Source organism: Lampris incognitus, chromosome 19, assembly GCF_029633865.1.
Source record: "Lampris incognitus isolate fLamInc1 chromosome 19, fLamInc1.hap2, whole genome shotgun sequence".
In the NCBI taxonomy this organism is placed as follows: Eukaryota; Metazoa; Chordata; class Actinopteri; order Lampriformes; family Lampridae; genus Lampris; species Lampris incognitus.
Window position 1 is genome coordinate 8,721,543 of NC_079229.1, and position 25,730 is coordinate 8,747,272.

At 43.2% G+C, this 25,730-nt stretch overlaps 1 protein-coding gene across 1 annotated transcript; it reads left to right on the forward strand.

The window, feature by feature from the left end:
• Nucleotides 1-2,726: 2,726 nt before the first annotated feature.
• On the forward strand, nt 2,727-24,083 carry cip2a (cellular inhibitor of PP2A). Its single transcript, XM_056299710.1, has 21 exons — nt 2,727-3,126; nt 3,694-3,841; nt 4,662-4,774; nt 5,333-5,427; nt 5,524-5,617; nt 5,936-6,058; nt 6,802-6,947; nt 7,121-7,196; nt 8,151-8,390; nt 8,643-8,805; nt 9,009-9,156; nt 9,631-9,730; nt 14,051-14,169; nt 14,535-14,712; nt 15,083-15,157; nt 16,497-16,607; nt 17,240-17,436; nt 19,517-19,630; nt 19,870-19,952; nt 22,543-22,682; nt 23,742-24,083. The coding sequence occupies exons 1-21, from the start codon at nt 3,025-3,027 to the stop codon at nt 23,886-23,888; spliced, it is 2,712 nt and encodes a 903-aa protein (XP_056155685.1). The 5' UTR covers nt 2,727-3,024; the 3' UTR covers nt 23,889-24,083.
• The last annotated feature ends 1,647 nt before the right edge of the window (nt 24,084-25,730 follow it).

Here is a 25,730-nt window from a genome sequence, read left to right on the forward strand (position 1 = left end):
GAAGATAAACAAAACAACCGAGAGACACAAACTTGGTTTGACAGGAAAATTTGAGGACAGCTGCAAAGACAAACATAGTTATATGGACCCTGGAATGGCATTATTCTGAGAGAGAGAGAGAGAGAGAGAGAGAGAGAGAGAGAGAGAGAGAGAGAGAGAGAGAGAGAGAGAGAGAGAGAGAGAGAGAGAGAGAGAGAGAATTTGAATTTTAAAACAAGTCTTTATTTAACAAAAAATATATATATCAAAAAACAAACTTGATATTTTTTTTTAACAATAGAAACAATATTTGTCAAATTACAGACAAACACTCAACATGCATCTTTTAACAGTCCCAACAATAATCATTCAACAACAGCTCAAAACATAAAAAAAAACAGAAAACAGGTAAGACCCCTTTTATCTGAGCTCTGCAGCAAAACGCAGCTCATCCTCTGTGGTTGAACACATCACCCCTTTACAACACCAAATGGTTGCCAGCTTGTCCAGATCCTTCACTGCTTTGTAATAATTAAAATCTACCCTTACCCTGGCCTTGACCGTCCTGCTAAACAATGCTTCAACGTCACAGTGTTTACACTCTTCCGTTCTTTTTTTTCCGGCTCACATAAATAGCCATTTTTACCCGCCCCCGCAATCTGCAGTGACGTTTGAGAGAGACAGACAGACGGACAGACAGACAGGGTGTCACGATGCAGCTGCCTTTTTTACTGTGCACTTACATGCATGTCTGCCTCTGCATGTTGTAACTTTCCTACGGAAGCTATCATGGTTGATCTTAACTCAGCTATTCTGTTTATATCAGGGACAGTAACAGGGGACATAAGGACAAATGATGATCACATACTGAAAAAAAACCCACAGTTTCCACACTCTCACACCGGATGGCTGAACATAGCTCACAGAGGCCCCAAGCTAATATACTCACCCTTTCACCTAATTTGGAGAACTTAAAGCTCTGCTGTCATGTCAGCCGGCAGCATCGTTTGCTAAGCAACAAAAACTAAAAGTTTCAGGGCTGAGTGTGTGAGCACAGGCGTGTCAAAAGAGGTTGTCAGTCTACCGCTCTTTCCAGCCCCAAGTTTTGTCCTCTCAGCATGTTCCCAGTTCATCAACTGAACCCTGCTTTGCCTGAGGACATTGTCTTGGCACACTTTGGCACTTCCTCCAGCTCAAATGTACATACATTTTTATATACATTTTTTAACTGATTTTTTTTTATTCAACACAGCACAAAGAACATACAACTAGAAGCAGATATGTGTACAGTTGCATTTGTTTTAATTTACATGGTACACACACATATAGCACATGCTTACTTTACACCCGAGGGAAGAAAAAAAACAACAACAACACAAGAAACAAGTGCAATAGGACTAAAAATAGAAATGAAAATAAATACAATGGGGAAAAAAAGAGGTGACTAAAGTTCTGGCATTGCCTGTATTAATGGTGACCATCTTTCATCAAACCTGTATGTTTTCCACTGTGATCTTGCTGTGGTTTTCTCCATGACGTAGACATTATTCACCCTGTCTCTCTGCCGTGTTATGCTGGCGGGCTGCGGCTTCACCCAGGAAACTGTTATTATTTTTATTTTGCTATTAAAAGCTGACTTCTCAATAAAGAATTTAAGACACTATCTGTCATATTATCAGGCAGGATACCCAGTATAAAAAGTGCTGGATCTAGATTAAAGTTTATACCCAAAACCTGTTTAATCTCCTTTTGGACATTCTTCCAGAAATCAGGGAGCTTTGGGGCAATCCCAGAATATGTAAAGTGTGTAAAGTCCCCCCCACCAATCCACAGCTTTTATATACTTTTATATTTTCCTGTCCTCTACCTGAGTTGCTGTATATGTACATGTTGTCCCGTGCCCAAACCTAACCCATCAGTCCCTTGTTACACCTGCCCCACAATGTCCTTTCGCCTGAGTGATGATTGTCCCTGTTGGACGGCTTCTTTTATGATCCATATGCAGCACTAAGGTGCTGTAGAACACCTGTTATGTATTTAGACTCCGTTAATGTTGTCTCCAAACTTACATTTGCACATCTGAACTCTGCAGGCTCGATATAGTTGATTGCAGTATCCCTTTCCCATGCAATTCAGCACTGATGCCTGCCTCCCTCTTCTGGTTTGCTACCAGCCACTGGACCTCACCTGTTCCACTCGACTGACTTCCTAAAACATACTGGTCTCAGGACTACAGGATCCCTGCCCTTCATCTCCTGGGGAACCATTCTTCCCAAGATGAATGCACCGTGAAGGACCTATTAAAGAAAGAAGAACACATATAAGGATACATAGAATATATAAGGATTTATTAAAATGCAGAAAATGCAAATAACGGGGGGAAACGGTTCAGAACTACGGTCCATGCCTACCCCCTCCTGGCTGGTCACGTTACCTAGCCAGCCTACAGCACTTCCGGGACCGGGGGCAGGGTTTGCAGACAGGAGGGTAGTCACAGGGTAGTTTGCAGTATTCGTCGAATACATGCTAAAATAATTTATAATATACTTAGTAGATATTTATATATATGTATGTTATATGAAATATATTACGTCTTACAGAATATTCTCGAGTTATCCGCGTTAATGTGAAGTTAGTATTTCGTGTCTCCCCTCTCCGACACATGGACTGTTCCCCCACGCGTTCGAAGTTGAAAGCGGGAAGAGGTGACGGTTGTTTTTTAGACATGGCGGCGTACCGTGAAGCAAGTTGACAAAACGAACGGAATTGCCCATCGCCGAGTGAAGCATACAGACTTAAATAACATGTTGGTAAAGTTGGCGTCTTTTGACGGTAGCTTTTAATTGACGGCGGCGGTCGGAGAAACCCGTTCACAATGTTCATGTCGTTAGCCAGTTCGCTAGCTTCATGAACTAGCATGTACCGGTTTATGTTAACGTGCCTTGGCTAACTTGACTCGGTGAATAACGCTGACCCGTTTTGGCTGTTAAATCTGTTATTTGGCTCTTCGCCCTGACGATAAACAAACGTATATTTTCTCAAAGCATGGACACGACCACCTGTTTGAAGTCCCTGCTGCTTGCTATCCAGCAGTACAGGGAGAGCAAGTCGTCTCAGAACGCAGCTCAGCTTCAGAGACAAGTGGAGGTAAGCCCAGGTTATAGTCATCGCTAATGGTACCCTACCATATCAATAATAAAAAAAAGAGGAAAAGAAATAGCATCGCAACGCAATCCGTAAAAAAGCCTTTAATTTGACTGGCTTGACGTTAATTAGCTCAGAATTTCAAAAACCGCCCAACGTTTTATGGCCCCGTAGCCTTCATCAGGGCTATGGGGCTTACATAGAGCTTACATGCCCATATTATTGTCTTCAAATCTGATGTATGTCAAGCCAATTAGATCCTGTGATAATGTGTTGTCTCCCTATCTTCAATGTGTGTCGTATGGTGTGTTTGCATGTATTTACTTTATGTGTGGCTCTGTATAAAAGTTGAAAACAAATATCCTTTGTGAGGACAATAAAGTATATCTGGAATAGAAGCATTTTAACTCTGATTTGGGGTGCTTTGGCTTTTTATGTTTGAAAGCATGTACAGAGAGCCCCCCCCAACAACATCCAGTCTCACGGTTTTTGGACACCAGAAGCTGTGAAGTATCCCTACCTTGTTTTGTATTCTTAATATTTTTGAAAACTTTATGTGTGTGTTTTCAGGAGGTGTCGGCTCTTAAATGTGACCAGCTGTTGTCATCGGGCCAGGTGCTGCCCAGCGAGTGTGTGAGTGGATTGGTGGAGCTTGCTGGGGACCCAAACACCAGTCCTGCCCTCACAAGCACCATCATCTCTTTGCTGGCACAACTAGGTAAAGATGAACAATTGATGTAAATATTAACTTGATTTATTAGAAAATAATAAAGTATGTTGAGGATGTAATACCTTTAACTAGAAGAGGGAAACCATTTAACAGTCTAGCAAGCATATGATTGCACATGTTCATTAGTCACGCAACAGTACAGTGTCTGCATTGGCTCAATTTACACTTTGTTTACTTATGATTGATCTACACTTCCCACTGTCTGTGTCCATATCCTTTACCAAGTGCTGATTGATTTACTGTTGCTGTTCATGCCCTGTACATATGGTACAGGGCATGGTCATTTATTCATCAATTAGTTTTTCATTTTGACATGTTCTGCTGTTGTGAAGGTGGATGTTTTTGCTGCTTCTTTTTATTGCAATGTGTGTAGAAGCTTAGATTAAGTGACATAGTCTCAAAATCTTTTGTATTTGTTTACTTACCAAAAACATTGTTTCTTATGCTGCTGTGTTGGCTACAGTACCTTTTAATTTTTCCTTATACTCTGCCCCTATTTGCGTCCTTTTTTCTCTCACCGGCTTCCTTTTGATCTGCTGCTACAGTGACATGTTGGCCACATCGGTTAAGTTTTAGCTAACTGAAGAGTAGCATAATTTTTTTTTTCATCTGCGGGCCAAAATGGCCATTGACAGATTCATGACTCAGACATACGTGACTTAACAACACAAGAGTGTCTATGCAGGATGTGTCGATATTTCTCATTGCAAACCTGGTTGCTATCTTTTTTGTTGTTTAAACTACTGCTCTTCTGTAAGCTGTGTTTCCATTCTTGTGTTTTACCTTTATGTCTGCTCTCCCCCTCTAGCCTCTGAAGACGAGGGCAGGGACGTGCTCCACAGTAGTTGCAACCTGACCAGCACCCTGGCAGCTATCATCCATTGGCACAGCACAACGCCCAAAGAGCCATTGGTACTACAGGTAAGCGTGAGACCTCCTGGGCAGCTAGCTTTGACTAGAAATCCCAGAAAGTTGAATTGGTTCATCTGGACACAACATTTAGTGGGAGAAACGTTTCATCACTCATCTAAGTGATTTCATCAGTCTCAGCTGACTGCAGGTATCCCCAACCTTATAAACAGCACCGCTGTATAATGACCAAAACCGGCACAGTTGCATCACAACCGAAACCAGCGATCGTTTCAAATGCAAATTGCCGTGACCATTAACTAGAGTTACAGTGGCCATGTGTACTAGTCACAGAGGATTGGGGAATAGTTTCAATCACAGCATTGTAAGATGTTGAGATTCAGTTGAATCAGTTCTTGTGTCCAGATGAACTGATTCAACTTCTGGGATATCCTTACCTCGATTATTGAGCATACATCAGGACACTTTGTCTAGAAACTTAGTTTTCTAATACTATGGAAAGTCTTTTCTGACATTGTTTTAAAAAGTGTTATTAATAATTACCTGTATGCCTGTGTATGTATAAAACTTATATGTGAAAGTACCACGTGTATTTGTTTTTCATTTCAGTGCCTACAAGTTCTACAGAAGCTGACGTACGACACAGGGATATTACACTCAGCAAATTACATTCATGAGCTCATAGCTTTTCTCATAATCAACATGTAAGCAACAGCGCACACATAATAATTAGAATAAAGGCCCAATACTTTGTGCTGCACAAGCTGATAATAATTTTTGTCCTGTGTGTCCTGATGCAGCCAGTCTCACAATGATATCTCAATGCCATGCCTGGGCCTCATGGCCAACCTGTGTCGCTACAACCACTCTGTGCAGAGCCACATCAAGTCACTGGTAAGTCTCACTGTCAAGGAGGATGCGGATCTCAAAATGCCAAGATTGAACCAATCAGAGGCGTGTGTGTGTGTGTATGTGTGTATGTGTGTGTGTGTGTGTGTGTGTGTGTGTGTGTGTGTGTGTGTGTGTGTGTGTGTGTGTGTGTGTGTGTTGGGGCTGGAAAGCTTATGAGATTTTTACAGGAGAGCCTCCAAACAATAGCTTCTAACCTGTCCTGGTGGCTGAGAGTGGACTAACTTACAAACTGCAGTGCACATTAGCAGTGTTTGACTTGGGTCTTTTTTGAGATTTTTCTTTTTGTGCACGTGTGTATAGGATAATGTGAAGCAGTTTTACCGCACGCTGATTAACTTCCTGGCTCACAACAGTCTGACGGTGGTAGTGTTTACCCTCTCCATCCTGGCCAGCCTCACACTTAATGAGTCAGTTGGAGAAAAGGCAAGTGAAATAGACATTGGGAGCTCTCGGTTTCATTTAGAGCTTTGCAATTGAAAGGAAAAAAATCTGAGTATATTAATTTGTCTTCATATTCATCAATATTCTGAACCCGAATCTTTCAGATGGTGTAGGTAAGAGAGTTTGTACATTCAAGGATACATTTGGAATCCTTGAATGTACAATGTCTTGCTTACACAAAACATAAGATAAAACAAAACATTAAAAATCAAATGTATTTGTAACATAAAACAGGTTTATAACTGTTTACAAAAAAAACAGATGACTGGTGTGAATTGTAAGAATTGCATTATTCCTGCAGTCCTGCTAGTGATAATAATGAGCTCACTCCTAAGGAAACTTATCCATCCATCCATTGATTATACACACTTAATCCAGTTCAGTTTGGGGTGGCATCCTTGCATGCATAGGGATAACGGCAGAGAGACACCTTGGATAGGTTGCCAAGTCACTGCAAGTTTTTACATTATTTTAGTTTAAGGTTTAGGTTATCCTAAATTTATAGTTGTGTCATTTTTTTGTTTGTCTGTGTCAATTACATTTGTCTGTCTTGCTCACATCTGTCTATCTCAGTGGGATGTTTTTTCTTAGGCCCTTGGGTTTTTCATATTACAGATTTCCTCTTTTATTTCTGTTTCATCAGTTATCATTGTCGTTTTCCTCCCTGGAGGTGTTTGTTGTCAAGTGTTAATCATCTTATCTTTGTTTGTGTGTCCTGCTTTCAGCTGTTTGATGCAAAGAATATTCACCAGACTTTCCAGCTTGTTTTCAACATTATTGTCAATGGTGATGGCACTCTGACTCGGAAGTACTCCGTTGACCTCTTGGTCGACCTATTGAAAAACCCCAAGATAGCGGATTATCTCACCAGGTACACAGGCAAACACACACACACACACACACACACACACACACACACACACACACACACACACACACACACACACACAATGCTACCATAGAGCTGTAAGTATACTGTATTTTGTATTTTGGCTCCATGGTTCATAAAATAATTGGTTTGATATGACATTCATCTGTGTTTAGGTATGAACATTTCTCAGCATGTTTGTCCCAGGTACTGGGTCTTCTTCATGGAAAAGACCCAGACTCTGCATCTAAGGTGAGGAGACAGACCCAGGCGCATACACTGCAGTACAGTCTTCACCTACCCTCATCCATCCTCATTTTAAAGACTTAAGTATACAAACCAGTCACTCCCACTTGATTTAAATGGCACTTCTTCTTTCGGCTTGTTCCGTTTTCCTGTATGAAACGTATGTATCATCCATTCCATTATCCAAACCGCTTATCCTACTCAGGGTTGTAGGATGCTGGAGTCTATCCCAGCAGTCATTGGGCAGCAGGCAAGGAGACACCCTGGACAGGCCGCCAGTCCATCACAGACCTACAACTTGTGTATCATATGTGCCAATAATGGCACATATGATACACAAGTTTAAAACAATGCAATTTATATTAAAAGAAGTTTAAAGTGGAGAAGGAAAGATCATCTTGGCATATACACGTTTGTGTAGAGGGTTAATTCAAACCTCAGTTCGGAAGGGAGTGTCCATGGATGTGCGCATGCGTGTGTTTGTGTGTATGTATGTGTGTGTGTTTGTAGATATATGAGTATGTAGGCATTTATGGGAACCACATCAAGTATCCCAACATGTAAAGCGTGACAAAGGTGATACAACTGCAGACACAGGAGGTTAATAAATCAGTATGACAATATTATCCAGTAATGGGGATGGAGGTACAGGTGATATTTTGAGTACCTTAGATAATGATAATAAACATTATTGACAGGTAAATAATGTGCAAAACAAGGAATACATTGACTAGAAAAATCTCCCCCTCCCCATGACCCTGAGTAAAGATAAGCGGTTTGGATAATGAATGAACGATTAGAAGAAGAAAAAAAACAGTTGGCACCCTCACCCTGCAGTGGCACCCTAACTTGTCTTCTTAGCATCAGATAGTGCATCCAGTGTGATCTCGTTGTGAGAGCATGCTTGACGTGAAAGCCTCACTCTGTTGTGTGTTTCTTGTGTGTATGCGTTGTCTCTAGGTTTTGGAGTTGCTCCTGGCTCTGTGCAATGTATCTGCACTCCGCTCACTGCTGTGTGAGGTGGTGTTCCAGCCTGCTGGGCCCAAGCTCAGAACCGCGAGCCGCAGGCTGAGGAATGAGCTGAATGGCAGCCACAAGGAAGAACCTGGGCTAGCACTCGTCAAGTGGCTGAGCTTGCCTGTAGAGGATGCTGATTCATGTTCTCTCAAGGCCCTGCAGCTGTTAAATGAGCTTCTGGAGGTATGGTATAACATTACACTCCTTGTTGTACTTAAAACTCACTTGTGTTCAGAACATTTGTTGAGGCCTAGTCACCAATACCTTCTGGACTCAACAGCATTTTCAACAGGAAAAACACTGGATCTGCTATAAGAGTTTAACCTGCCATTGTATCTCACATCTCTCATACTGATTTTCTCACTCTTTTTGCCCACTCTCTTCCACCTCCCTCTGTTTCTGCCTCTTTCTCTCTCTGTCCGTGTCTGTCTCTAGGAGGCGTTGGGAGCAGAGAGTGTATCAGGATATGTGTTGGGCTTTGTGGAGATGTTGCTCCCGGTTGTGCTTGAGCTGTTGAAGCAGGTTGACTCTACACAAGGAGATGCTCAGCTAAGAGGACATTGTATACGTGTCATACACATCACCGACCTACTGTTGGATACCCTTTACCTGACTGTTACCTGGCTGGAAGCTGACTGTTACCTGTCTTATCACCTTACTGTTACATGACTGTTACCAGTCTGTGAACTCACTTTCTGTCTGAAGTGACTTGCTATTATTATATACGGTTTGTGTTTTACGATGGTGGGTGGGTGGGTGCATGTGTGTTTTTGGATTGTTTGGAAGCCTTAACTTGTCCACTTGTGTGTGGCGAGGACTCGACCCGGTGCTTGGTGGCTTGCCAGGTGAGCGCTCAGCTTTGCCTCTCGCAGGTTGAAACCCTCCTCTCCTGCTGTCATAGCAACAGTCCCCTCACCTGCCCCCCTCCCAGTTCGGAAAACGACCTCAGGTGAGTGAGCATGCCTGCAGTCAAGGAGGGCCACAGTGTACTGAAATGTATGGGTGTCATTCAAAATAATTAACGTTTAATTACCATTATATAGAATAATGGTACTAAAACAACACTATGAATGAGAATCTGTGGAAGAGCATATGTTAAAAAAATCAAAGGCAATATTATCGTGAACAGTGCTACAAATATTTCAGTAAAGCTGTTTATCATATAAAACTGTAGCAAACCTGGTGTAAATAAGTGATTTTCTCGTACATATTTACTCAGGAATGTGAAAATGGTGGCACGCTATGGAGTTCAGTACTGCAGTAATAAGAAACTGTTTCTCATTTTATCACCCAGACTGTTTATGGCTGTTTAAACACAATTAGCTAATTGTGAAAAATTAGAATCACAGTATTCTGACAACAGATAATTGTCAAGCCATAATATGAAGTTATTAATGGGAGCTGTGTTGTGTATCTGTTTCAGCCAGGTGTGTGCTGAGGCTGTGTTGAAGACTCTGGAGATGATGAGTAAGCTGAAGCAGCAGGTGAAGGACATGGAGACCACCTTCTACCGGATCCTGCAGGTACCCACACGTTGTTGGGAGCTTGTGAAGTCTTTAAGGGTGATTTACTGGGCTTATGGGTTCAGAAAGCATTTTGCTTAGAAGTGACACAGTTCCCTGTTAGGACCCGGTACTCAAATTTAGTACCTCCTCAAGCTATAGAACCATATACAAGCTCCCAATTCATGGGATGGAGGAGGTTTTGGTGAATGTTGCAGAATGGCTGGAGGTAATGCTAACTAGAGATGTCACAGTTCAACTGGCTACTTGTTTACTGTAGAAATGTACACAACAACAAGCTTTTGAATTGAATCAGGGTGGAGGAGGTCAGCGGGAGCTTGAGGTGGCAGTTTGTTATGAGAATGTATAAAAATGCTTTCGTGAAGCAGGGTTTGCAGTATTGAACACGGCACTATCGGATAAAAATGGGGTGGTGGCATATGCTTCTACATAAACTAAGGTTGGTGTATGGATGTCAAATTGTTGAAGAAATCATACAGCCCTCACTGCGACACCTTTTTCATTGACTGTGAACCATTCTGTTCGCCATGGGAATTTTCATGATTTAATCTGGTTGGTGTCTATCCCACCCACAGGCCTTTGTTAAAGAGGCGTTAAAACACCTGGTTGATCAAATTACAAACATGGTCAATCCTTGTGTATATACATCTGAAAAGTGTTGTGTTGTTATTTTTTTGGGGGGGAGGGGATCTCCCCCCCCCCCATTCTCCCCAATTGTATCCGGCCAATTACCCCACTCTTCCAAGCCACCCGGTCGCTGCTGCACTCCCTCTGCCGAGCCCAGGAGGGCTGGAGACTACAACATGCTTCCTCCGAAACATGTGGAGTCACCAGCCGCTTCTTTTCACCTGACAATGAGGACGTAGCGCGTGAGAGGATCACGCGATTCCCCCCAGTTCTGCCTCCCCCCCGAACAGGGGCCCTGACCGACCAGAGGAGGCGCTAGTACAGCGACCAGGACACATCCACGTCTGGCTTCCCACCCAGAGACACGGCCAATTGTGTCTGTAGGGATGCCCGACCAAGCCGGAGGTAACGCAGGGATTCGAACTGGCGATCCCCGTGTTGGTATGCAACGGAATAGACCGGTACGCCACCCAGACGCCCCTCGTGTTGTTATTCTATGTTAAGTACACAGAGAGCCATGAAAAACTGGAGTCAAATTCCATGTATGTGCAAACCTACATGGCCAATAAACTTGATTCTGATTCTGACAAACGATGCTGCCAAAGAAAAGGAAATAAACAGAGCTACAAGACCACTAGAGACCACAACAATCTAAGTGGTGCTAACACAACAACAACCAGTTGATAAAACTCACTGGATGCTGTTACTAGCTACTGGCCAGTAAACTGACAAAGCAGCCATCTTGATGTAGCCACAGTAATGTTGCAGGAGATGATTGGGGGACAGTGAAAATACAACTTGTTCTCAGAGATGGGCATGGATAGATGGATGGATAGATAGATTATTCATCCCACTGGGGCAAATTAAGTTGTGCATTAGCTCACACTCTGCAACAGCATACAACAAATACAAGATACAATATACAATAGAATAAGACAATGCAGCATGCACAGGGCTAAAAACAAAATTACTTAAAAACAAAGAGTCGTATAAAGAAATAAATATGAATGAATAACAGTACCACGTAGTTCTTGGAAAGTTTATGCAGAGTTTAGTGGGTGCGAGTGTGGTTGGGGTTCTCCTGAGCCATTCAGCCCTGCAGTGCAGTGAGATACCCATCCGCTGCAGCTGCTTCCCTGGCCTGCCAGGGTGTTGTGGAGGGGATGACTGACATTGTCCAGGATGGCCTGCACCTTACTCTGTGTGCATGTTTCCACCACAGTCCCCAGTGAGTCCAACCTCCTCCCCAAGCACTGAGCCAACCTTTTCCACAAGCTTATCTATGATCAGTTATGAGTTTATTCCAACATTTTTTGTTCCTGATGTCTGTTGCAAATTCAACTCGATGCAGTCAGATTGAGAGATTGTTGAGTAGTCGCTCACTTCCACAAAATGCGGGCATGCATTTGTTGCAGCAGGCATCTTGTTCCATAATGGCATGTTTGAGTTAGATATAGTCTTAACATATTTTCTACTGTGTAGTTGTTTGTTTATATGATCAAATATTTTGCCACTATGCTTGGCTATTTTGTATTTGAATGTACTTTTAGTGTTTCTTCTTTTCATTACAATCATTTTTCATTACAATTCGCACTTCAGCTTTTGCATTTTAATAAAATTGTTTGAATCACTGACTGTGATTTCATTCCAAGGTTTAGGCATACAGTTTTGTTAAGCACTGCATACAAGTTTTATAAGTTTAATAACGAACAGCAAAAGTATCAAAGGTATCCAAGAGGCACATCAGCTCTCAGTGCAGATTTTGTGTATCCTTTCCTGAACCATCAATGTTGCATTAAAGTTACACTACCGTTCAAAAGTTTGGGATCACCCAAACAATTTCGTGTTTTCCATGAAAAGTCACACTTATTCACCACCATATGTTGTGAAATGAATAGAAAATAGAGTCAAGACATTGACAAGGTTAGAAATAATGATTTTTATTTGAAATAAGATTTTTTTTACATCAAACTTTGCTTTCGTTAAAGAATCCTCCATTTGCAGCAATTACAGCATTGCAGACCTTTGGCATTCTAGCTGTTAATTTGTTGAGGTAATCTGGAGAAATTGCACCCCACGCTTCCAGAAGCAGCTCCCACAAGTTGGATTGGTTGGATGGGCACTTCTTTGAGCAGATTGAGTTTCTGGAGCATCACATTTGTGGGGTCAATTAAACGCTCAAAATGGCCAGAAAAAGAGAACTTTCATCTGAAACTCGACAGTCTATTCTTGTTCTTAGAAATGAAGGCTATTCCATGCGAGAAATTGCTAAGAAATTGAAGATTTCCTACACCGGTGTGTACTACTCCCTTCAGAGGACAGCACAAACAGGCTCTAACAGGTACTATTTAATGAAGATGCCAGTTGGGGACCTGTGAGGCGTCTGTTTCTCAAACTAGAGACTCTAATGTACTTATCTTCTTGCTCAGTTGTGCAACGCGGCCTCCCACTTCTTTTTCTACTCTGGTTAGAGCCTGTTTGTGCTGTCCTCTGAAGGGAGTAGTACACACCGGTGTAGGAAATCTTCAATTTCTTAGCAATTTCTCGCATGGAATAGCCTTCATTTCTAAGAACAAGAATAGACCGTCGAGTTTCAGATGAAAGTTCTCTTTTTCTGGCCATTTTGAGCGTTTAATTGACCCCACAAATGTGATGCTCCAGAAACTCAATCTGCTCAAAGAAGTGCCCATCCAACCAATCCAACTTGTGGGAGCTGCTTCTGGAAGCGTGGGGTGCAATTTCTCCAGATTACCTCAACAAATTAACAGCTAGAAAGCCAAAGGTCTGCAATGCTGTAATTGCTGCAAATGGAGGATTCTTTGACGAAAGCAAAGTTTGATGTAAAAAAAATCTTATTTCAAATACAAATCATTATTTCTAACCTTGTCAATGTCTTGACTCTATTTTCTATTCATTTCACAACATATGGTGGTGAATAAGTGTGACTTTTCATGGAAAACACAAAATTGTTTGGGTGATCCCAAACTTTTGAACGGTAGTGTACATTAAGATAAAAAATTGTTGCACAAAATAATTACTCCTCCACTGTCTGTGGTGTAACCGACAACTGCGTAGTGTGTACGACCATCACCATCACATTTTCAATGGTCACTTTGACTGTCATGGTTCTTTAAATTAAATGGAAACAGATGTGCTCCATTTGCCCTGGTTGATTCTCAGTATGGTTGGTCAGGGAGCTAAGTGTATGCTGACCCTCATGGAAAAATGGCTTTAGAGGTAGCCTAACCAAAAAGCAGTAACAACAGCTTTAAAAGCACCAGACCTCTTCTCACTTAAGGTTAAGAAGGGAGAGAAATGCCCCAGTGTTATGCTTTACACTCACACATACACACAGTTGTGTTTCACTATCCTTGTGTGGACCCCTCATTCACTACATTCACTTCCTAGCCCTTAACCCTAACCTTACCCACGCAAACTACATGCCGAACCCTAACCCTTACCCTAACCTTAACCTAACCCTAATTCTAACCGTAACCCTAAAACCAACTCCTAACCCTAAAATAGACCCTTTTCCTTGTGCGGAGCGTCCGCACAAGGTACGTGCTGTCAGGTTTTGCTATCCTTGTGTGGACATTTGGTCCACACAAGGATAGCTAAACATGTATACAAACACACACACACACACAGAGTCTCTTTCATTTACTTATGTCTCTCTATCCTACTCTCTGTCAGGACCAGAGGATGGTGACTCCCCTCTCCCTGGCTTTGACCTCCCACTACAGAGAGCGAGTACGGAGTGGTCTGAGTTTGCTGTTTGAGGCCACGCCCCTCCCTGACTTCCCTTCATTAATGTGAGTGTGCATACACAGGCACCCCAAGTGTGTTTTGGCCTATAAAGAGAACCACAAAGCCATTGTGCTGTCCCAGTATAGAGATTGAATTGAATTTCACTATTGCTTATACCCAAATTTGTACTATTTATTAGATGTGCTAATATAAATTGTGATGTGGCACTAGTGGGAACATACATTGTGCATTCAGACCTTTACAATCTGATGGCTAGTTTGAAAAGAAATGGTCAGACGACATTGACAGAACACAGACAAGAGGGTGAGAAATGGCCTCTGATGAGGGTGAAGGGTGATGACCTTTGGCTATTTCATTCTAAGCCTTGCTATCATTAATTTGTCCACCCTAACAAGTATTTCTTCTCAAGTCTAGGGGAAAGCATTGCTGCCAACAACAGCTATCGTCAGAGGGAGGCTGAGCTGTCTGTCAAGCGCCTGGCAGTGTCAGAAGTCCTGCCCCCCAGAGCAAATGTCAGCTTGTCAGACATGAGCAGCTCAAGCAAGGGTGTACATGGTCTCGTTGAGAAGCTGCAGACCGGCTGTGAGGTCTGTGTTTCTGTTAATGTACCAGTTAAAATGAGGTCTTTGTCAGCATACATGCAAACTGTAGCTTTAGGGTAACTCATTCTGCTGTTATACTTAACGTAGGTCCTCCTGGATAAGAGCATCAGCTAAATTCAGTAAGAAAGTAGTACAGGTGCATTTCTAAAACCCTTTGTATCCTAAGGTAGGCACAAATATTTTAATTTGGGGTACTTGTTTGAAATGTTGACAAAGACAGATTCCTCGTATATGCAAACTCAAAACTTGGCTGTCAGCAATCTTAGACTTGAGCTGGAACAAAAACGTTCTGATTTCAAAAGTCAATATATTGGACTGACCAAGAACATGTTTGTCTCTGATGTGATGTGTGTAGTTGCAGGAGAAGATTGAGGACCTGCGTGTGTCTGAGATCATCGAGGTGTACGAACAGAAGCTCTCTGCTTTAGCAGTAAGTACCTTTTAACAGAATCCGCTCTGACGTGTCCTAAACAGTGGTATACTGTCAGGTTGAAAATCTAAAAGCATCCAACCAAACGATGCCAATTATGATAATAAATCTTCTACTGCTAGTAGTAGTGGTAGTGGTAGTCAGCGCTCGAAATTAACTTTTTTCCTCAGTGTCCCACAACTGTCCATAATTCTACTTTGTATTGTCCCGGATATAACCAACAGTGTCCCAAATTTTAATTCTTGTCGTTGCCCCCCCAATTTTGCAGAATAAATATAATTTGATCCTTTTTTGTCACTTAATCATCACACCATGGACTCTGGTCCACCATATAAGTTTAAAATACTTATTCTTTTATTAAACATGTGAATATTAGTTTCGGGAGTCGGCAGTCGTTTCGGAGTCGGCAGTATTGGGGCTTGCATCAGGGGGCTGTTTATTCAACCACCTCAGCATTTCTTTCTTCTTCTTTTAACTGTCGTTGATGATGGTCTATCGCTCTGGCTCTATGAATGTTGCATTGGCGCGAGTCAAGCAGCAGCCACTGGCAGAGTGGATGACGTAGAATGCATTCTATGATTTGCACTAACAGGCGATTGACTGCCTTATCGTGAGGTGCCGCAAGAACGTAAGCCTTCTGTAGTTGCGCCGTTCACACATTTTTATTAAGTTATTCAAACGACAAAGTAACGTCTAGATACTCATAATTAATGACTTTGCAAATAACACCTATTTCGAAGTTTACTTTGACATTTTTTTTCACTGTCCCGGAATTGTCCCAGACAAAATATATTTGTGTCCCAGTAGGATTTTTTATGGTCCCTGGGACATCGGGACATCGTTAATTTTGAGCCCTGGTGGTAGTCATAGTAAAATAAGTGATATTGATAACTGCGTTTCCCCTAGATTTTTACAGACTGGGTGGTAGGCTCCCGAAAGCATCAGGTGCCGTCAAGCAGTTGCTGTGGTAGCTGGGTCGAAGGTTTGCAGGGTGGCCCAACCCACCACGACAATGCTAGGCAAAACACTGGGTAGTAAACATTATTTATGTAGCACTTTTCAAAAGCGTTATTACAACATGCTTTACAAAGCCCTGATTTAAGTTTGGTCGGGTTGGTAGTTCAGTTCTGTTGCTGTTTGGCATGGGAGATGTACAGCAGCCACAAACCAGATTTTTGTGTGGTTGGCTAGGAGTCTAATGAAAGAGAAGATTAAAGACCAAGGACAGCACTGAACAGAAACTTGACTTGTGTATTGATTTGTGAGGGAGGACCAAGCCATAAGGTAATGACGACATCACAACAGTTTTTTTTTTAGTTTTTCTTTCTCTCTCGCTTAGTCTAAGGAGACTCGTCTGCAAGATCTGTTGGAGGCCAAAGCACTGGCTCTGTCTCAGGCTGACCGCCTCATCGCACAATACCGCTTTCAAAGAGCTCAGGCTGAATCTGAGGTAATGCACACTTTGTCCACACTTTGTCCATGTTGGCTCAGTCCAGCTTTTACACACACGTCCCCCATGTTGGTCCAACACACTTCTACTTCCTCTGGTTACATACGTGGTCGATTTTGGCTTGGTACAAATTCAAACACATACATCCTGTTTGTACACACTCACTATATTTTGGCCAAGTTCAAAATTCTACTGCAGATGTCCTCTTTAATATAATTACATACTCATGCCATTTTGGCTAAGTTCAAATTCTAATATCTACATCCTTGATACACACTAACTTGATATTGGCCTATTTTAAATTCTGCTGTATACATAATGTATAGTATTTTATGTATATCTTACTGTCTGACTGACTGACTTACACATTTAAAGAACAGGCTGGAAAAAACCTACTAGCCACTAGCCACCTTTGTTTGATACCTTTGTTTGATGTGTGTGTGTCGGCTTTGTGTGATGGCCTTGCGGCCTGTCCAGGGTGTCTCCCCGCCTGCCGCCCAATGACTGCTGGGATAGGCTCCAGCATCCCCGCAAACCTGAGAGCAGGATAAGCGGTTTGGATAATGGATGGATGGATGGATGTTGGATAGCTGGTGTTAACTTCCCATTCTGTTTGCATATGTTGCTCATAGGCGCGTAAGATGGGCTGCCTCCTGAAGGAGGCCGAACACCGGCGGGAGGCTCTGCAGGGTGAGCTGGGTGCCCAGGTGCTGGAGCTAGAGCGCTCCAAGGCAGACATAGAGGAACTACTCCAGCACAACGCCAGGCTGCAGCAGGACTCCCAAGAACATCAGGCACTTAAAGGGGCATACAACACATTGCTCAACAGGTCAGATATACGGGGGAGGGTTAGAGAGCCAAGATAACTCAAATGCTGTAGAAACTAGGGCTGTCCCGAATACCTTTTTTGGGGCTTCGAATATTTGGCAGCAAGTATTTGAAAGTATCCGGGGGGACTGCAATAATCAATTAGACCAGTGGTTCTCAAACGTTTGGGGCTAGGGACCCCTTACAGGGGAGAAAACTTTTGAAGGACCCTCTCATAATCGTAACACCGACCTGTTTCATAGTGGAAAAATAGAAACACATTTCAATTTGAATCATGTAAATACCACTTACTCCCACTGGATGGGGGTAATGGACACAATATAATTGTTTTATTGGCACAAATGGTCCCCATCTGTAGATATGTTTATTTTGTTTGGTTTTTTTGCATTTCCGCCATTTTTATTAGATAGCTATACTTGAGAGAGACAGGAAAGGCAGGGGAGAGAGAGGGGATGACATGCTGCAAAGGGCCCAAGCCGGATTCAAACCCAGGCTGCTGTGGTAAGGACTCAGCCTTATGTGGTACGTGCTCTTGAGCCACCACAGTGTCCCCAGATATGCACCCCCCCCTCTTTTCTCCCCAATCATATCCGGCCAATTACCCTACTCTTCCGAGCTATCCCAGTTGCTGCTCCACCCCCTCTGCCTGGAGGGCTACAGACTACCACATGTCTCCGATACAAGTGGAGTCGCCAGCTGCTTCTTTTTGAGGAGTTTTGCCAGGGGGATGTAGCGCGTGGGAGGATCACGCTAGTCCCCCCAGTTCCCTCACCCCCCCCAAACAGGCACCCCGATTGACCAGAGGAGGCGCTAGTGCAGCAACCAGGACACACACCCACATCCAGCTTCCCACCCACAGACACGGTCAATTGTGTCTGTAGGGACGCCCAACCAAGCTGGAGGTAACATGGGGATTCGAACCGGTGAGCCCATGTTGGTAGGCAACGGAATAGACCGCCACAATACCCGGACACCCCAGATATGCACTTTTTAATGATACAGCACAATATTATAATTTATAGCAAATTATCGCTAGCTATGGGTTGCGGACCCTACTTTGAGAACCACTGCTTTAGACCATAAAAATTAAGTTGCTCATATGTTTGCTGGCACTCGGTATTTTGGGGGTCATCCTCACCAAATTTTAAAGTTATTCCAGACACTTTTTGGACATCTTACAAACTAGCTGTAAGTTGCATCCTATGACGTTGCATTGGGTGTAGAAGAGATGAGAGCTAGCATGCTGCTTTCACCTGGACACCGAATGCCGTTATTGTGGATGAGAGCAGGATGGTAAAATGAGATGACACTGGCAAGTTATGCCGACAATGGCAGATGACACTGCTGCCCAAAGTTAAAATAGTTAGGTAGCTGTTCTTTATTTCTACATAAAGTAAAACACAACATCAGTTGTGTGTTATGGAATATAATTATGTATATATTAAAAAAACAATTTTGTACAATATAATTATCCAAAGGAATTGAATTGAGTGCAACTGGAATTGGTATATATCCGTGAAGACGTTTCAATATAATTACAATATAATTCATTTTTTTCTGCAAACAATACAACATCACCATAGCAACCCATCGTCCTGTACTGTTTTTTTTTTTTTTTTTTTTGCCGTCCTGCTGGCTCCATCACAGTTTGATGTTTTTCCTGTGCCATATTGCCTACTGCCATTTACTGTCCCCTGAAAAAAAAAAGGGGGGGGGTTTAAATTTTGCCTTCGGTTGCCATGGCAATGATCGAAGGCTTCAAAGCATTCGGGTCAGCCCTCCTTATAACAACTGCAAACAATGTCAGCAGTGAATGACACTTCACAGAGCAGATGTGGAAGTTTTGTACTTGTTTGGTACTCTTAAAACACAGCACATAGCTGTTTTCCTGTTCTAACACACACACACACACACACGCAGCATAATGCTTTGTGCCTTGTTGCATGGTGACATGTAGTGTGCTGTGTCGGTATGGCGTGCTGACTGATATTGTGGGGTGGGCCTCGTGTGTTATGTATGTTGTATTGCATTCCGTTATGGTGTGAGCTGCCATAGTAAATGATGGTGGGTTTTGTGTGTAGGTACAATGAGAGTGAGCGTCTGTTGAAGGAGGTTCAGGCCTCTCACATCTCCCTCACCAAACAGCATGACACTTTGAGGAAGACCCACGATGCACTGCGACAACAGCATGAAAAGTAAGACACACACAAAAATTCACACAGACATAATGGGAAAGGAATGGGAAACCTGGGAGGCCTGTGCATTGAACATTAATATTGTTAGATACTGTAATGCTTGTTTTCATTCTTCCTTCTCTTCATTTCTCTGCCTTTTTCCATTCTTTTTCACTCTCTTAATGACTTTTCTTTCTCTGTCTTCTTTTTCTCTTCGTAACATTCTCTGTCCCTATTCTCTCTCTCTCTCTCTCTCTCAGGACCGCGTCAGTGTTGGAGGAGAGAGAGGAGACGATCAGGACTCTCCAGTCAGACTTACAGCAGCGAGATTGTGACATCACAGGTCAGTGGGATGCAGTGATGGTTTTGTTGCTGCCGTTAAGCTGATAGTCACAGCAGGCATACTGTTTCATACCGTGTCCCCATCTCCAAAAACTATGTGATTAACTGATACATGAGTTAACTTTTTTCCACTTGTCATTATTTATTTATCTTATTATTCATCCACCATCTGTTTTTAACTAGATTGTTTAACACAATCTTGGAAAGTGAGAGGATGCCTGAAGAGTGGAGAAGCAGCATACTGGTACTGATTTTCAAGAATAAGGGCGATGTGCAGAGCTGTAGCAACTACAGAGGTATAAAGTTGATCAGCCACAGCATGAAGATATGGGAAAGAGTAATAGAAGCTAGGTTAAGAGGAGAGGTGACGATTAGTGAGCAGCAGTATGGTTTCATGCCATGAAAGAGCACCACAGATGCGATGTTTGCTTTGAGAATGATGATGGAGAAGTATAGAGAAGGTCAGAAGTCTTTGTGGATTTAGAGAAAGCATATGACAGGGTGCCGCGAGTGGAGGTGTAGTATTGTATGAGGAAGTCAGGGGTTGCAGAGAAGTATGTAGGAGTGGTGCAGGATATGTATGAGGGACCTGTGGCAGTGGTGAGGTGTGCAGATGGAATGACAGATGGGTTCAAGGTGGAGGTGGGATTACATCAAGGATCATCTCTGAGCCCTTTCTTGTTTGAGATGGTGATGGACCGGTTGACGGGCGAGATCAGGCAGGAGTCTCCGTGGACGATGATGTTTGTGGATGACATTGTGATTTGTAGCTAGAGTAGGTTGCAGGTGGAGGAGAGCCTGGAGAGGTGGAGGTATGCACTGGAGAGGTGGAGGTATGCACTGGAGAGAAGAGGAATGAAAGTCAGTAGGAGCAAGATGGAATACATATGCGTGAATGAGAGGGAGGACAGTGGAATGGTGAGGATGCAAGGAGTAGAGGTGAGAGTTTAAATACTTGGGGTCAACTGTCCGAAGTAACGGGGAGTGCAGAAGAGAAGTGAAGAAGAGAGTGCAGGCGGGGTGGAGTGGGTGGGGAAGAGTTTCAGGAGGGATTTGCAACAGAAGGGTACCAGCAAAAGTTAAAGGGAAGGTTTACAAGATGGTTGTGAGACCAGCTATGTTATATGGTTTGGAGACAGTGGCACTGATGAAAAGACAGGAGGTGGAGCTGGAGGTGGCAGAGTTGGAGATGATAAGATTTTCATTGGGAGTGATGAAGAAGGACAGGATTAGGAATGAGTTTTTTAGAGGGACAGCTCAGGTTGGACGGTTTGGAGACAAAGCAAGAGAGACAAGATTGAGATGGTTTGGACATGTGTGGAGGAGAGATGCTGGGTATATTGGGAGAAGGATGCTGAATATGGAGCTGCCAGGGAAGAGGAAAAGAGGAAGGCCAAAGAGGAGGTTTATGGATGTTGTGAGGGAGGACATGCAGGTGGCTGGTGTGACAGAGGAAGATGCAGAAGACAGGAAGAGATGGAAACGGATGATCCACTGTGGTGACCCCTAACGGGAGCAGCCAAAAGTAGTAGTAGTAGATTATTCATCCACCATCTATCAATTATGTTTATCTAGTGCACTGTTCATATGTATGTCTATCTGTTGGGAAGCAGTATTTTAAGCACCTGTTTATTGACTTTTTAAAAAGCATATATTGGAATCTTTTTTCCAAAGAATGTAGCAATGGATATAGTTGAAATGTTTTGATATATGCTTATAAAAACAGAGGTAAATGCTTAAATATACTTACCAACAGTATTTTTGCCTTGCTGCCTTTCTCTTTTTTCTATTTATTTGATAACCCTTCTCGTCCTTGTTTCTGTCAGTTGTATCTTATCTATGTATCTTATCTATGCTTCAGACCTCTCATCATGACTACATTTTAACAGTGGTGTTGGCGTTTTTTTTTTGTGTTTTTTTTTAAAGATTATTTTTTGGCTTTATTGGATAGAGGATAGTGAAATGGCAGACAGGAAACGAGGGGGGAGATTGGTGGGTATGACATGCAACAAAGGTCACTGGCTGGAATCGAACCAGGGACGTTGTGGTTATGTGGCATGTGCCGTAACCATTTGGCTACCAGGGCGCCTGTGTTGGTGTTTAGCCCTTTTGAAAATTTGTCTTACTATCTTTTGCCTCTAAAGGGGTCATTGGGCCTTGTTGTGAAATGCAGCTCCTCTGCCATCATGTTGTATTACTCTTCATGTTTGGAAACCCCTCTGTCCACACGAGACCGTATATGAGCTGATGTGATTTGATCCCAGCACCATGTGACTGCACAGTAAGGCTGTTCAACACGGTCATTAATGCAGCGATCAGCGTGTTAGCTGTTTTTTTGGAGCACATGTATTCATTTAACCAACAAATGTGAGCACTGGAGCAACAATATGTGCTTTCATTTTGTAGTGACGGAGTAACGGCACTGACGGTGTGGAATTGGTTGCTCCGATTCCGTTCGCCACTTGGTAAAGATTGTGCCCATCACGAGAAGGCTGCTGTGATTCTCCAGCTTCCTGATCCGGTCCATTTGTTATTGTGTTTGTGTGTCAGGGGGTTGTGTTTAAACTGATCCTGTCCCTTGCCTTTGCCAGGCCTGCGTGCTGAGCTGCGGGCAGAGGAGGAGAGTGGGAGGGAGAAGGAGAGAGCAAGGGGAGAGCTGGAGGAGACCATGGATGCCCTGAGGAAGGAGCTCAACAAGACGGAGCAGGCCAGGAAGGACGCCAGCATCCGGGTAAAGCTGGGGGTTGCACGGGGTCTCTGTCTTTCATTCCAGAAACACCCTGGAATGGGTTGATGGAGAATATCTCAGTAGAAGTACCAGGTGATGGCCATGACACGCCTCTTCTGACATCAGTTTGATTATGGTGCAGGAAAAGTGATTTTTAAAGTTTGAGGTCTCTGGATAATCATATTTTCAGTTGATAGGGCGTGGTTCATATTTGTAATGACACTCCAGTTGAGAGGTAGGTAACAAAAAGCCAAGACTTGTGTGAGATAAAATCGTTAAAAAAGTAGAAAAAAAATGGGTAGAAATGAATTAATGCCGTAATGTCTTGCTGGTTTGCTGGCTATTCTCAAAGTATCACAAGTAGAATGTCCAAAAGATTTGTAACAGAGAACAGGAAGTATAATCTACTGTGAGAATGTACCACGGTGGTGGTGAAACGCAGGTGTCAAAGTGGCTGATGTTTAACCAGTCTGTTTTGTAGTGTTTAAATTCAAATTTAGAGCATCTGTGCATTTGGATCCTTTTCTCATCAGGGTTGGTTTATTTAGACCATATGAAAGCTGTGGTGGACACGGGGAGTAGGGACGGACGGGAAGTTCTGGTGGGATTCCTTCCTGTTGGCTAGCAGAGAAACAAGGTTCCAGAGGTGGGATGTCTGCTCAACCTCGACACCATCTCTGGACATGTTTTTTGATACTTCAGATCAGAGGAGGAACCTGAAGAGCGAATATTATCAGGCCCTTAAATGAGAGACTGTCAGTATTTTTAACTCAGTCATCACTGTTGGTCTGGGTTACTGACAAAAAAAGTTACACACATAAGTGTCATACAAATATAGAAGTCTGAGAAATCTGAACACCATGAATCATTAGTAGAACAATTTCAATCTCCCCCTCTCTGGCTCTCTCTCGCTCTCTCTCTCACACACACATACACACTCACACACTAAAAGCCTAACTATCAACAGCATAGATATCCACCAAAGGATTTGATCCCTCTTCCTGAACGTAGCTAGGCCGAGGCGTGAGTCTGGGCGTTTCCTAACCTCTCCCCCGCTTGCAGGCGTCGTCTCTGGAGCTGCAGAAGGGCCAGCTTGAGGCCAAGCTGAGGCAGAAGGAGGAGGAACTGAACAAACACTCGGCTATGATCGCCATGATCCATAGCCTCAGCAGCGGGAAGCTTAAGAATGACGTCAACCTGTCGCTGTAAAGCATACACTCATAATGGATCATTCAAATTAGTTTGCATGAAGAAAAACATTTTTTTTGAAAAGATTGTGATGTATTTAAAGTGAAACTTGTCTAACATTTTAATGAAATACTTTTTAATGAGCTTTTCCTCTATTTAAATGTCATCTGACTATGTCATGACCTGTTTTTAAACTGTTATTCTTTGGTAAATAAATAGCGAATCTTAGCTGGTTTTGAGTCTTTCTGAAACTAGTTTAGTGTGAGTCAGTGTTTTAACACAACAGTTAGCGCATCATTACAACTTGCAGTTAAGGGTTTCACTTCTCTCTTTCATTATACACTGCTGTATCACAACGCTTTAGCTGACGTCTTTTCTGCCAAAGGTTGAAATTTTTTTTTTTAACCTCAGGTGGCTCAGATGGATTTCACAGTGTTGACAAACTAAAGGTGTCCCGATGGTTCCACTGAGGGGAGGAAAAACGTTTCCACCTGAGAAGTTCCCAATGGCGGCGGCACGGTGGCGCAGTGGTTAGCGCGGTCACCTCACAGCAAGAAGGTGCTGGGTTCGAGCCCTGGGGTAGTCCAACCTTGGGGGTCATCCGGGGTCGTCCTCTGTGTGGAGTTTGCATGTTCTCCCCGTGTCTGTGTGGATTTCCTCCGGGTGCTCTGGTTTCCTCCCAAAGACATGTAGGTCAGGTGAATTGGCCGTACTAAATTGTCCCTAGGTGTGAATGTGTGTCTGTGTCTGTGTCTGTGTGTGTGTGTGTGGGCCCTATGTGGTGGCCTGGCGGCCTGTCCAGGCTGTCTCCGCGCCTGCCTCCCAGTGACTGCTTGGATAGGCTCCAGCATCCTGGTAACCCTGAGAGCAGGATAAGCGGTTAAGATAATGAATAGATGGATGGACGGAGTGTCAGCCCCTCAGAATTGTTGCTCCCAGCTGGAATCCGGCAGCCATTTTCCAGCCACTGGGGGCGTGTCTAGTATCCACTGCACACGCGCCCATTCATTCAGTTGAAGGGTGTCACCATGTGATGACGCGTTCTTCACAAAAACACGTTCACACACAAACAAACCAATGTGATGGCCCACAGTGCACTGCAGTCATGGTCTTTATTTAGGCCGTGGTTTGGTCAGTATGTTACTGACTTACAGTAGTTGCTGGATCTTCAATAATGTTTACTACCCGCCTAGTTGTCAGTAGTTATTAGTAACATATATTTAACAGTATAAACCCTGAACTTACCCTCATATTTCGCCATAATGACTCAAGTTCAGTGCATCATTTTAGACACACCTCCCCAAAACTGCGATATTATTCTATTCATCCATTATTCAAGCCGCTTTTCCCAGTTGGGGTCGCGGGATGCTGGAGTCTATTCCAGCAGTCACTGGGCGGCAGGCGGGGAGACACCCTGGACAGACCGCCAGGCCATCACAGGGCCGACGCATGGTCCTTTCTTCCCATGTGCCAATTCCACATAACGTTTTTCTTAAGTGGGTTTTGTGTGTTTGCATCTGTTTGGGCTGGGAGTTGTGGGGTCTGGGAGACCTGTTATGACACAATGATGGCCCCATTTAACTGCAAACAAAAAGTTGCACTCACATGCTAAAGATGTGTGGGAATGTGAGAAATAACAGGCAAGGTTATCTTCTATCTTACTTTCCTGTTTGCAACGTTTTGTGTGGCCAAATTACAAAAACAAGTGAAAGAGAACTTTGTGTTCAGCGACAAAGGGAATTCTGGACTTCATCGTGTCGTCACATTGTAATGGAGCCAACTTCCATACCCACAGGAAGCCCCCACAGAAGTATGTCTTGTTTTATTCTTACTCAACCACCATAACCTGCAAGAGGTTTGGTG

Excerpts from the sequence above, each read along its gene's own strand:
- cip2a (XM_056299710.1), top strand. The coding sequence starts at position 3,025 with ATGGACACGACCACCTGTTTGAAGTCCCTGCTGCTTGCTATCCAGCAG. Across the intron at positions 3,127-3,693 it reads AGCTTCAGAGACAAGTGGAG|GAGGTGTCGGCTCTTAAATG; the intron begins GTAAGCCCAGGT and ends GTGTGTTTTCAG. Across the intron at positions 14,170-14,534 it reads CCTGACTTCCCTTCATTAAT|TCTAGGGGAAAGCATTGCTG; the intron begins GTGAGTGTGCAT and ends TTTCTTCTCAAG.